The sequence below is a fragment of the Gigantopelta aegis genome, chromosome 9, assembly GCF_016097555.1.
Source record: "Gigantopelta aegis isolate Gae_Host chromosome 9, Gae_host_genome, whole genome shotgun sequence".
Taxonomy (NCBI): Eukaryota; Metazoa; Mollusca; class Gastropoda; order Neomphalida; family Peltospiridae; genus Gigantopelta; species Gigantopelta aegis.
The window spans coordinates 83,063,785-83,077,683 of NC_054707.1; the positions used below are offsets into that span (position 1 = coordinate 83,063,785).

At 40.4% G+C, this 13,899-nt stretch overlaps 1 protein-coding gene across 1 annotated transcript in view; it reads left to right on the top strand.

Annotated features, from left to right (window-relative positions):
* Positions 1-10,209, top strand: part of LOC121380532 (26S proteasome non-ATPase regulatory subunit 2-like) — a 30,312-nt gene extending 20,103 nt beyond the window's left edge. Inside the window, exons 19-23 of the mRNA XM_041509377.1 lie at positions 1,849-2,017; positions 3,663-3,884; positions 7,498-7,616; positions 8,188-8,302; positions 9,220-10,209. Of these exons, the coding sequence (XP_041365311.1) occupies positions 1,849-2,017; positions 3,663-3,884; positions 7,498-7,616; positions 8,188-8,302; positions 9,220-9,287 (693 nt within the window). The 3' untranslated portion in view covers positions 9,288-10,209. The remainder of the gene's footprint in view (positions 1-1,848; positions 2,018-3,662; positions 3,885-7,497; positions 7,617-8,187; positions 8,303-9,219) is intronic.
* The last annotated feature ends 3,690 nt before the right edge of the window (positions 10,210-13,899 follow it).

A 13,899-nucleotide genomic window follows, 5' to 3' on the forward strand; every position in this document is an offset into this window, starting at 1 on the left:
CGATGTCGATCAGCCAGGATAAGTCCAAAATATGGTCGTTGAGCACCCAGCCCAGCAGAGCGAAGATGGCGACGCACAGTGTTTGCGCTAATAACCCCTCGTTGACCTTGAACTGTTGGTGCAGTTCTGGCAGCTGGCAGCGTTCGATCATGAATATGGAGGCGAACAAAAACTACTTCATAAATGAAAGTGGGTATTCAGAGACCATCTTATATAGCCCCAATCAGCATGATTTGCACATTCAATTTACGTTTTTCATGCTATGCATGCAGTATGTTGTGTTTTGGTGTTGTGCTACATGGAGTGTTCAGGCAATTGTTTTTGTAAGTTATTTGTCGTCATGCATGGTCTGTAAGGTAGTATGGTACTTATTCATTGATATTTGTAATGCTGATATATGCCCCATTCACATTTGTTATCATCAACTAGTGGTGTGTTTTCAGTGCTGTTCAGTATATAATAGCATAATGGTATTCACAGACGGCCAACACAGGCATATTTCATTCTTCTCTTTCCTGCCAGTTCATTATGCTGTTCAGTATATAATGGCATTCACAGACGGCCAACACAGGCATATTTCATTCTTCTCTTACCTGCCAGTTCATTATGCTGTTCAGTATATAATGGCATTCACAGACGGCCAACACGGGCATATTTCATTCTTCTCTTACCTGCCAGTTCATTATGCTGTTCAGTATATAATGGCATTCACAGACGGCCAACACGGGCATATTTCATTCTTCTCTTACCTGCCAGTTCATTATGCTGTTCAGTATATAATGGCATTCACAGACGGCCAACACAGGCATATTTCATTCTTCTCTTACCTGCCAGTTCATTATGCCGTTCAGTATATAATGGCATTCACAGACGGCCAACACAGGCATATTTCATTCTTCTCTTACCTGCCAGTTCATTATGCCGTTCAGTATATAATGGCATTCACAGACGGCCAACACAGGCATATTTCATTCTTCTCTTACCTGCCAGTTCATTATGCCGTTCAGTATATAATGGCATTCACAGACGGCCAACACGGGCATATTTCATTCTTCTCTTACCTGCCAGTTCATTATGCCGTTCAGTATATAATGGCATTCACAGACGGCCAACACGGGCATATTTCATTCTTCTCTTACCTGCCAGTTCATTATGCCGTTCAGTATATAATGGCATTCACAGACGGCCAACACGGGCATATTTCATTCTTCTCTTACCTGCCAGTTCATTATGCCGTTCAGTATATAATGGCATTCACAGACGGCCAACACACGCATATTTCATTCTTCTCTTACCTGCCAGTTCATTATGCCGTTCAGTATATAATGGCATTCACAGACGGCCAACACAGGCATATTTCATTCTTCTCTTACATGCCAGTTCATTATGCTGTAACTACCTGGGTGGGACGTAGCCCAGTGATAAAGCGCTTGCTTGATGCACAGTCAGTTTCGGATCAATCCCCATCAGTGGACCCATTGGGCTATTTTCCATTCCAGCCACTGCACCACGACTGGTATATCAAAGACAGTGGTATGTGCTAAGACTAAATGTAAAAATTACCAAATGTGTGACATCCAATAGCCAATGATTAATAAATCAATGTGCTCTAGTGGTGTCATTAAACAAAACAAACTGCTGTAACTACCATTGGCAACCGAAGCATAGTCACTTAACAGTAATTCAGCATGAAGTTGGAAGATTTGGAACACGGTCATGAGATTTAAGCTTTTGAGAAATATAATTGCGAATTGTTCAAGTTCGACTGCAACAGTATAGATGTAGAAACTGTTGATTTTAAATTTAAATTGTTTTGAAATTTACAAATAGTTGTTTTGTTTTTTCCAGTTGCGATACGGAGAGCCTGGTATCAAGAGAGCCGTACCACTGGCTTTAGGCCTGATATCGGTTTCCAACCCCAAACTGCAGATTCTCGACACACTTAGCAAGTTCTCTCACGACAGTGATCCAGAGGTGGCACACAATGCAATCCTTTCCATGGGCATTGTTGGTGCTGGTACGTATTACAGCAGTAGACAGCTCAGTAATCCATTGTCGGTGCTGGTACGTATTACAGCAGTAGACAGCTCTGTAATCCATTGTCGGTGCTGGTACGTATTACAGCAGTAGACAGCTCAGTAATCCATTGTCGGTGCTGGTACGTATTACAGCAGTAGACAGCTCAGTAATCCATTATCGGTAATGGTATGTATTACAGCAGTAGACAGACCGACTGGTACGTATTACAGCAGTAGACAGCTCAGTAATCCATTGTCGGTGCTGGTACGTATTACAGCAGTAGACAGCTCAGTAATCCATTGTCGGTGCTGGTACGTATTACAGCAGTAGACAGCTCAGTAATCCATTGTCGGTGCTGGTACGTATTACAGCAGTAGACAGCTCAGTAATCCATTGTCGGTGCTGGTACGTATTACAGCAGTAGACAGCTCAGTAATCCATTGTCGGTGCTGGTACGTATTACAGCAGTAGACAGCTCAGTAATCCATTGTTGGTTGTGGTACGTATTACAGCAGTAGACAGCTCAGTAATCCATTGTCGGTGCTGGTACGTATTACAGCAGTAGACAGCTCAGTAATCCATTGTCGGTGCTGGTGCGTATTACAGCAGTAGACAGCTCAGTAATCCATTGTCGGTGCTGGTGCGTATTACAGCAGTAGACAGCTCAGTAATCCATTGTCGGTGCTGGTACGTATTACAGCAGTAGACAGCTCAGTAATCCATTGTCGGTGCTGGTACGTATTACAGCAGTAGATAGCTCAGTAATCCAGTGTTGGTGCAGGTGCGTATTACAGCAGTAGACAGCACAGTAATCCATTGTTGGTGCTGGTATGTATTACAGTGAACTGTAAGTGTTAGTTCACCCACCACCCCTCCAGTTAGAAGATTATTGTTCATTAATGATGAATTGAGTAATAAGATCTGTTTGATAATCAAATACCACGATGTAGAAAGCAGATGTTTCAAAAATAATTTTCTTTTGTTCAAATGAATTTCAGTGAAACCTCTCAAAATTGGACCCTCTGTAAACCGGAATTCCCTCAAAACTGGACCCTCTGTAAACCGGAATTCTCTCAAAACTGGACCCTCTGTAAACCGGAATTCTCTAAAAACTGGACCCTCTGTAAACCGGACCCTCTGTAAACCGGAATTCCCTCAAAACTGGACCCTCTGATAACTGGAATTCCCTCAAAACTGGATCCTCTGTAAACCGGAATTCCCTCAAAACTGGATCCTCTGTAAACCGGAATTCCCTCAAAACTGGACCCTCTGTAAACCGGAATTCTCTCAAAACTGGACCTCTTAAAACTAGACTTTTTATTTGGTCTCGAGGGTGTTGGGTTTAGAGGAGTTCCACTGTGTATATGAACCATTTATGATTCTCGTTTGCTGAAGATAAGATATTTATTGGTAATTTTTTATGGATGGAATAAAATGGTCAATAAACAAAGTATGTTTTCGGGGCTTGAAATTAATGACTCGACTTATAGGCAGTGTCGACTTACAGGCAAAGATATACTGTAAGAAAAACAATAATTATGCATGGTTATGCGTTTTAACACTGGTTATAGTTAAAAAAAAATTCTGCTGTTTAACAATTCATTTTAACACTGGTTATATTTATAATTTTTTGTTTTATTTAGGAACAAACAATGCTCGACAGGCAGCAATGTTGCGACAGCTGGCAGTGTACCACGCGAAGGATCCAAACAATTTGTTTATGGTGAGGTTAGCTCAGGGTTTGACCCACCTGGGCAAGGGGACGCTGACCCTGTGTCCCTACCACAGTGACCGCACGCTGATGAGTGGCGTGGCTGTAGCTGGCCTGATGGCCGTTCTCGTGTCATGTCTAGATGTTAAAAATAGTGAGTATGTCTTGATTATACCCCCATGATGGTTTTTAAATTTTATATTGTTATTTAACATGGTGTAGGCTAATTAAAGATAGAATAGCAATAGTCTATATTTAAACTGGGCCGCGTTCAGCTAGATGGAGCAGAAAAACGGTCTACCATGAGTGGTTTCTGCACATCAGGGAACACTTTGTTCAATATCAGTGTCAACGATTGCTACACAATTTTAATTGCTCATAAATTTTCTATTGACTAAAAATATTGCTAATGAAGATTTTGAAAACAAAATGTTCGCTAATCATTTTGATTTGGTTTATTTGCCTTATGGTGAAAGATATTTCTATTTTTCAAAAATTGTAGAAACCCATTTTGATAGATAAACATTTTTATTTTCAGTTCGTTTTAATATTTCAATGATGGATGTTTTTTGTGTATGTATATGTTTTAATATACAAAGAAAAGGTTACACTGCATATAAATGCATACATTTTGGCTTTAAAGGAAACATGTCACGTAAACCATATTTGGCACCAACCATGTACAATTAATTATAAATTGAATCACCTAAAAAAAAAAATTATAAAAAATTAATTACTTAAAATATCTCCATAAAAGAACCCCAGATACGAGCTCTTAGCGGAAATTGCCGATCTTTAATGAGCAGGGCAATCACGAGGTCCGTGACGTCAGAGACGCGTCGCTTGATCTGACGCCTTACACTTAAAAGCATTAGTCCGTACCACGCATAAAGAATCTAAGACTTGCACAGCTTACCAAAACAATGAGTGTTCGTTCGCAAAACGTTTTGCCGTATCAATATGAGCTGTTAGTAAATGAAGAAAGACACACATTTACTTACAACAGTGATACTGAAAAAAAAACGGATAGCGAGTCGGAGGGTGGAGAAACTGATGGTGCCAGACCTGGACCCATATTCACAAAAAGGTGTAAATTTACGTCTACGACTAGCACTTACGTCTACCGTAGATTTACGTTTACGTGCAAGAAGCACCTTATTCTCAAAGACGGTCGTAAATGTAAACGTAACTTAGTTGGACGTAAATCCACGATTTAACACTCTCACCGAAGAAAAAAAAAAAAAAATCCATTAGAAACGATGGCTACTGGGTAAATAACAAATGCGCAAAACGCAATTTCGTTTGACTTCTGCTAACAATAACATTGCGAACGGCGAAACATGACATTTTGGTATTGGTGAGGATCCGCGTTTTGGTACGAACTTGAGGATATTTCTTAAAAAGGAAAAGATAACTTTTTGGCCGAGTCGAAAACATCCGTTCGATCACCAACAGAAATATGTTAAATCCGTGGGCGTTCGCCATCGCAAACTGCTTCAATTATTGGAAATGATGCCAGTTTTCGTAAATAATAGTAAATAACGGCGATCGTGCTTGATTTATTATATGTACACGACTTACGTGCAGTGTTAGTTGTAACTGGAGGCACTCTTATATTTACGTCCAACTTTACACTTAACTTACGTTTTCGTTGTTTCGTGAATAGCTCTTCAGTCGTAGATTTACGTTTACGTGTAAAACTAGGCTTACGATGTTTTGTGAATATGGGTCCAGACCGGTCGACCAATTTACAGCCCGGAGCCCGAAAGTAACCCGGAGACAAAACCAAAACTCGGATGCTAATGCCGAGGTGTATACTGTTCATATTTAGCATAAAGATACACCTCGATATGATGTATTTAAATATGTAAAAAATATAAATGTAGGACAAACATTTTTGGGTGGGGTTTTTTAGAAAATATCGCATTTTTTATGTTCGGGCTGTACATAATGAAATCTGTATGCACAGTGTAAACAAACGCTCTAATTTACAACAAGGCGCTTCACTTTAATTAACCTGGCTTGTAAAACAACATAAATGACTTGAGAGTATAATCAACTTTTAAACTAAATATATTTCTATTTGCATCAATAGAACGAAATGGGGTTATAGTATTTTTCTCTCATAAAAAAAAGTAGCATATTATTAGGCCTATTGGTTGGGTGCGTTAGAGTAAAAACGACCACTCATGATACCCAAGTGATAATTTTCTTTTCTTTGGTACTATGTAATTGGTCAGTTTTGTAATTTTAGATGGGAAAGTCTACTTAATCAAGGGTTTTACAGCATTATTTACAGTAATGAAGCAGGGTGGCTGATAATGTCCATTAACATTGTACTATAGTCGCGACAGGTTACGCCACAATACCCTGTGATCTTAAAAAAACTGGCACGTATTTTGTACGTATGTCTAGACCGTGGTAATCACTTACCTGGTCGATACCCTGCAATATACACCTGCCAATCAGGAATCACATGTGCAGGCCACGGAAAGAAAGGACCAATTAACTAAAACAACACTCCGATTCTCAAGTCAGCCCGTGGATGAAACATAATAGTTATTTCGACACCGACAGTAGTGGTTTATTTTGTATTGAACTTCGTGTTGCTTTGGGGCTTCGGGCGATGAGGAACGTTTTTGTGACGTATTCCGCCCAAAGATTAAAAACATTATTTAAAATTATTATTGTTTTCTACACGTTTTTTAAAAACATATTTAAATACATCGTACTGAGATGTATCCTCATGCCAAATCCCATGTTTGTATATGCCATATTTAATTACTTATTGACGTTTCCTTCTTCGGACGGTGAATGCAGATTTTGTTATGTAGGCCTACAGCCCTAACATGAAAAATCTTTTTTTTTCCAAAAAAATAAATAAATAAAAAATTCTACATTTTTGTTTTAACATATATAAATACATCATGCTGAGGTGTATCTTTGTGCCAAATATGTACAATGTACACCTCGGCATTCGCAACCGAGTACTGTATTTGTCTCCGGGTAACGTTCGGGCTCCGGGCTGTAAATAGGCTGACACCAAAGTACTATGCGGTGTTGGTGTCCAATATTTTCTTTTGCGATAAAATACACGCGTCTTTCTTCAGATACAATCCTTTGGAAAACCATAAAAAGACAATCCCGATCGTTTAAAGTGTTTATTTTTACACCCAAAGGCCGCGCAGTACGGCACTGTTGGACTGAAAAGATCGTAAGCCCCTTACTCCATATATAAACAGTTAACAACAATGGAAGAGTACAGCGGCTCTGACGTCACTTCCCTTTTTTTTCGAACGCTCACGAAGAAATATGCATAAATCGTACTTTGATACTGATTAGCGTAATTTCTTCATTTTAAGTTAACTACACGTATTTTATTGTTATAAAGTTATTTGTATATTATTTTTATATAATTTTTCTTTTAAAATGAGCTATAATATGGTCTCGTGTCATGTTTCCTTTAAGAAGCATGTTATATTTGAATGGTTTTTGTTCTATAATTAAAGATGTGATTTTTCAGCTTTTCATTGGATGTCAACTTTTGTTTTTGCATAAAATAGTCAAACGCAAAGTAGGTTTAATTTGATCAGAAATGCTAAAAGCTTACCTTTATTTAAATACATATTGAGTTTTTCTTGTTTAAAGGTTAGTTCACATTCAATTTCTAAATGGGTATTAGATGCCTATATAATTACCTACCATAGGCTGTTCTATAAACTAGTATTAGTTCCTGGTTATTGAATGTAATGTTGTTTATTTTCCAGTAATTCTTGGGAAATCTCATTATGTCCTGTACTACTTGGTATCGGCGATGCAGCCCAGGATGTTAGTAACATTCGACGAAGAACTTCGACCTCTCCCAGTATCAGTTCGAGTTGGCCAGGTACAGTGGCGTTCGAAATATTTTGCCTACTGTTATTGGATAACGTGAATATAGGTTACAATTTTGTAATGTCAGGTCTAGCACTCTTGTATCTGACTTTGTCGCATGGATTTTTAAAAAATCATTATGCTTGCATAATAGTTCATTGTCTATGTATGCTTATTAAAGTGATTGGTTATTAGGTGGGCTTAAACATTTTCAGCCATTGCTTAAATTTACAGTTTTGTTAAATTCTGCATATTTGTTTACCATGCTGGTGCATTTTAAGCAAAACAAATTGGAAGCATAACTTGGTAAAACCACCAAACCAGCATCACGACAAGTAACTGGGAGGGTTGAATTCTACACACGATTACAAGACAGGTTGGAGATTCAAGTATTGGGATGTCAAACTGGACAGGAAGAAAGTGTAAGACCTAAAGGAAGGCGAGGCAGTGGACAGGGAGGGAGGGGACAAAATTGAGAATGTTTGTCATGAAGTAATCTTTTTTGTTATGAAGTAATGATTTTTATTTTGTTGTTCTATGAGAATAGTGCTAAAGAGAGCTATTTCTTCAATTGTTTTGCACAGGCTGTAGATGTTGTGGGTCAGGCAGGTAAACCGAAGACCATTACTGGATTCCAGACTCACACAACCCCAGTTCTTCTTGCATATGGAGAACGAGCAGAACTGGCAACCGATGAATGTATCCTTTTGAACAGTTATAAACAACAAGATACATGCTTACTCTTATTAATCAATTCTGGGGACATTGCCCAGTGGTAAAGTGCTCGCTTGGTGCACGGTCGGTCTAGGATCGATCCCCATCAGTGGGCCCATTGGGCTATTTCTTATTCCAGCCAGTTCACCACGACTGGTATATCAAAGGCTGTGGTATGTGATATCTTTGTCTGTGGAATGATGCATATAAAAGATCCCTTACTACTAATGGAAAAATGTAGTGGGTTTCCTCTCTTAAGACTATAAGTCGAAATTACCAATTTTTTTACATCCAATAGCCGATGATTCAAAAATCAATATGTTTTATTAAACTTTAACAAACGTTTACTAATAAAATCTGTCCACCTGCCCACATACCTTTCCTTTTGGAAATAACAGGAGAGCAATCTAGAGGAGAATTTTAATATAAGGAGAACAGTTCCACACATGTAAAATCAAACCATCATAACAAATAATAAAACAAAATGATGGAGTAGAATGCAGAAACATTTACTTTGCTCCCATCTCTTTTTATGATCCGACTCCTAGTTAAATTAACACTATCCAGAATGCATGGCGTGTGATACTATTTAACTGTTAACATTTCATTTTGGTTCATCGGAGATTCAGAAAATATATTTACATGACAGCAAGTTTTATGTAAAGACTTGTATTAAGGATCAAAAGTAGAGAACAACTGAAATGATAACTCTGAATAGTGTCCTAGCCTGACAAAGTGTGAATGGTTTGCTGCAAGCTTGATGGATTTATACATTCATGTATATACACAATGTAGCATTCAAATCTCACTAAATATTCTCCATGATAGGTTTTATATTTTCATGTATACCAATAATATATCACTCGGTGCTCACAGGAAATTTTCCTTCACCTTAACCTTAGATTTGACTCTGACGCCAATTATGGAAGGCTTTGTTATTTTACGGAAGAATCCCGACTATGAAGCATGAACTAGCTGATGTTCTAGGATGTTTGAAAGTATTCCGATGAATGAGACGAGAAATGAAACAGATAACCATCTTAAGAATGTTCATGTCATTTTCCATTTCAACCTGCCATCAAGATGCTCGACTTAAGTGAATACCACGAGGGCCCATGCTTATAAAACCTTTAGAGTCCATACTCAGTCTTTATTGACGCCACATGCATACAGTTTGTATGGCGTTGTCATGACATTAAAGTCTCAGACTGTTATTAGTCTTGAGTCTAGTCTATAACAGTTTTATAAGCATTAGACCAGTTCAGTTTTGTGAAAAAATTATTCAACTACAACAGAAGTTATCCTAGACGAAATAAATTTACTAGTTAAAAGCCACAATTATATATGTTTTTAGAATAATTTACAATTCATCCCCACCCCAACCCTGAATTAACCATTTCTGTATATTTATGTTTTATCATTTTATTATTCTAAAACAAAAATCAACCACACTAGACCCGTTTTGTTTATTTTTATCATAACTATATAAAATACACGTACCTCTTACTAATATTATTCTGCTTTTTTTTCTTGTAAGTAAAGCATGTAAAATAAATTGTGGTTGGCAGAGTGAAGTCCTGATTATCGAAAAAGTTCTTTAAATTTGCACTTAAAACACTTTCTTTTCAATGTTATAAAAAGCCCACACTTTCGCCCATTTTTTTCTATTGGTATGTTTCCAGATGTCATTTGTTTTTAGTGCGGGAATGTTGAGAAGTTGAGTAATCTTACAAAACCTGGCGGCTGGTATTCTTGTCGTGTTATTTAGCTCGTGTTATTTAGCAGATCAGTATCACCACATGTGGACTACATTCATTTGAAGAAAAGAAAGCCAAGCTGTTTGTGACATTTGAACTGTTTTTGCAGTTTGATAAATATATTGTGACAACATACATTTGGGTTTGCTTTTCATCTGTCTATTGTAAAGATGTTTGGTCATATTCTTTTTTGGTACAGTCATTGTTGAAAAAGTAAGCTAAAACAAGTAAGAGGATTAGTAGCCTAGAAAAGTTACTAGTTCCCAAGACAAATCACTAGTGTTCCTACCACTGAGACAGCCTGACAATGTATAATCTATGTGGGGTTCTAGCAAGCTGCCGAGACAGCCTGACAATGTATAATCTATGTGGGGTTCTAGCAAGCTGCCGAGACAGCCTGACAATGTATAATCTATGTGGGGTTCTAGCAAGCTGCCGAGACAGCCTGACAATGTATAATCTATGTGGGGTTCTAGCAAGCTGCCGAGACAGCCTGACAATGTATAATCTATGTGGGGTTCTAGCAAGCTGCCGAGACAGCCTGACAATGTATAATCTATGTGGGGTTCTAGCAAGCTGCCGAGACAGCCTGACAATGTATAATCTATGTGGGGTTCTAGCAAGCTGCCGAGACAGCCTGACAATGTATAATCTATGTGGGGTTCTAGCAAGCTGCCGAGACAGCCTGACAATGTATAATCTATGTGGGGTTCTAGCAAGCTGCCGAGACAGCCTGACAATGTATAATCTATGTGGGGTTCTAGCAAGCTGCCGAGACAGCCTGACAATGTATAATCTATGTGGGGTTCTAGCAAGCTGCCGAGACAGCCTGACAATGTATAATCTATGTGGGGTTCTAGCAAGCTGCCGAGACAGCCTGACAATGTATAATCTATGTGGGGTTCTAGCAAGCTGCCGAGACAGCCTGACAATGTATAATCTATGTGGGGTTCTAGCAAGCTGCCGAGACAGCCTGACAATGTATAATCTATGTGGGGTTCTAGCAAGCTGCCGAGACAGCCTGACAATGTATAATCTATGTGGGGTTCTAGCAAGCTGCCGAGACAGCCTGACAATGTATAATCTATGTGGGGTTCTAGCAAGCTGCCGAGACAGCCTGACAATGTATAATCTATGTGGGGTTCTAGCAAGCTGCCGAGACAGCCTGACAATGTATAATCTATGTGGGGTTCTAGCAAGCTGCCGAGACAGCCTGACAATGTATAATCTATGTGGGGTTCTAGCAAGCTGCCGAGACAGCCTGACAATGTATAATCTATGTGGGGTTCTAGCAAGCTGCCGAGACAGCCTGACAATGTATAATCTATGTGGGGTTCTAGCAAGCTGCCGAGACAGCCTGACAATGTATAATCTATGTGGGGTTCTAGCAAGCTGCCGAGACAGCCTGACAATGTATAATCTATGTGGGGTTCTAGCAAGCTGCCGAGACAGCCTGACAATGTATAATCTATGTGGGGTTCTAGCAAGCTGCCGAGACAGCCTGACAATGTATAATCTATGTGGGGTTCTAGCAAGCTGCCGAGACAGCCTGACAATGTATAATCTATGTGGGGTTCTAGCAAGCTGCCGAGACAGCCTGACAATGTATAATCTATGTGGGGTTCTAGCAAGCTGCCGAGACAGCCTGACAATGTATAATCTATGTGGGGTTCTAGCAAGCTGCCGAGACAGCCTGACAATGTATAATCTATGTGGGGTTCTAGCAAGCTGCCGAGACAGCCTGACAATGTATAATCTATGTGGGGTTCTAGCAAGCTGCCGAGACAGCCTGACAATGTATAATCTATGTGGGGTTCTAGCAAGCTGCCGAGACAGCCTGACAATGTATAATCTATGTGGGGTTCTAGCAAGCTGCCGAGACAGCCTGACAATGTATAATCTATGTGGGGTTCTAGCAAGCTGCCGAGACAGCCTGACAATGTATAATCTATGTGGGGTTCTAGCAAGCTGCCGAGACAGCCTGACAATGTATAATCTATGTGGGGTTCTAGCAAGCTGCCGAGACAGCCTGACAATGTATAATCTATGTGGGGTTCTAGCAAGCTGCCGAGACAGCCTGACAATGTATAATCTATGTGGGGTTCTAGCAAGCTGCCGAGACAGCCTGACAATGTATAATCTATGTGGGGTTCTAGCAAGCTGCCGAGACAGCCTGACAATGTATAATCTATGTGGGGTTCTAGCAAGCTGCCGAGACAGCCTGACAATGTATAATCTATGTGGGGTTCTAGCAAGCTGCCGAGACAGCCTGACAATGTATAATCTATGTGGGGTTCTAGCAAGCTGCCGAGACAGCCTGACAATGTATAATCTATGTGGGGTTCTAGCAAGCTGCCGAGACAGCCTGACAATGTATAATCTATGTGGGGTTCTAGCAAGCTGCCGAGACAGCCTGACAATGTATAATCTATGTGGGGTTCTAGCAAGCTGCCGAGACAGCCTGACAATGTATAATCTATGTGGGGTTCTAGCAAGCTGCCGAGACAGCCTGACAATGTATAATCTATGTGGGGTTCTAGCAAGCTGCCGAGACAGCCTGACAATGTATAATCTATGTGGGGTTCTAGCAAGCTGCCGAGACAGCCTGACAATGTATAATCTATGTGGGGTTCTAGCAAGCTGCCGAGACAGCCTGACAATGTATAATCTATGTGGGGTTCTAGCAAGCTGCCGAGACAGCCTGACAATGTATAATCTATGTGGGGTTCTAGCAAGCTGCCGAGACAGCCTGACAATGTATAATCTATGTGGGGTTCTAGCAAGCTGCCGAGACAGCCTGACAATGTATAATCTATGTGGGGTTCTAGCAAGCTGCCGAGACAGCCTGACAATGTATAATCTATGTGGGGTTCTAGCAAGCTGCCGAGACAGCCTGACAATGTATAATCTATGTGGGGTTCTAGCAAGCTGCCGAGACAGCCTGACAATGTATAATCTATGTGGGGTTCTAGCAAGCTGCCGAGACAGCCTGACAATGTATAATCTATGTGGGGTTCTAGCAAGCTGCCGAGACAGCCTGACAATGTATAATCTATGTGGGGTTCTAGCAAGCTGCCGAGACAGCCTGACAATGTATAATCTATGTGGGTTCTAGCAAGCTGCCGAGACAGCCTGACAATGTATAATCTATGTGGGTTCTAGCAAGCTGCCGAGACGGCCTGACAATGTATAATCTACGCGGGTTCTAGCAAGCTGCCGAGACGGCCTGACAATGTATAATCTACGCGGGTTCTAGCAAGCTGCCGAGACAGCCTGACAATGTATAATCTATGTGGGGTTCTAGCAAGCTGCCGAGACACCCTGACAATGTATAATCTATGTGGGTTCTAGCAAGCTGCTGAGACGGCCTGACAGGGTAAAACCTACGCGGGTTCCAGCAAACTGTTGAGACGGCCTGACAGGGTATAAGCTATGTGGTTCCAGCAAGCTGTTGAGACGGCCTGACAGTAAAACCTATGCGGGTTGTAGCAAGCTGTTGAGACAGCCTGACGGATAAAACCTACGCTGGTTCTAGCAAGCTGTTGTGACGGCCTGACAGGTAAAACCTATGTGGGTTCTAGGAGCTGTTGAGGAACACACATTAAATTGTATTTGTCTCCAATCATTTATACGTGTTTGGGACGAGGGGGCAAACGAGGGGGCGAGGCTTAGATTATATCTCTGTGATTACACATTGAATTTATGATGTTAGCAATTGCTCACAGGGCACGTACTTGACAGCTCGCCCTCTCTCTCTCTCTCTCCATAGCCCAGTGGTAAAGCACTCTCCTGATGCACGGTCGGTCTAGGATTGATCCTCGTCAG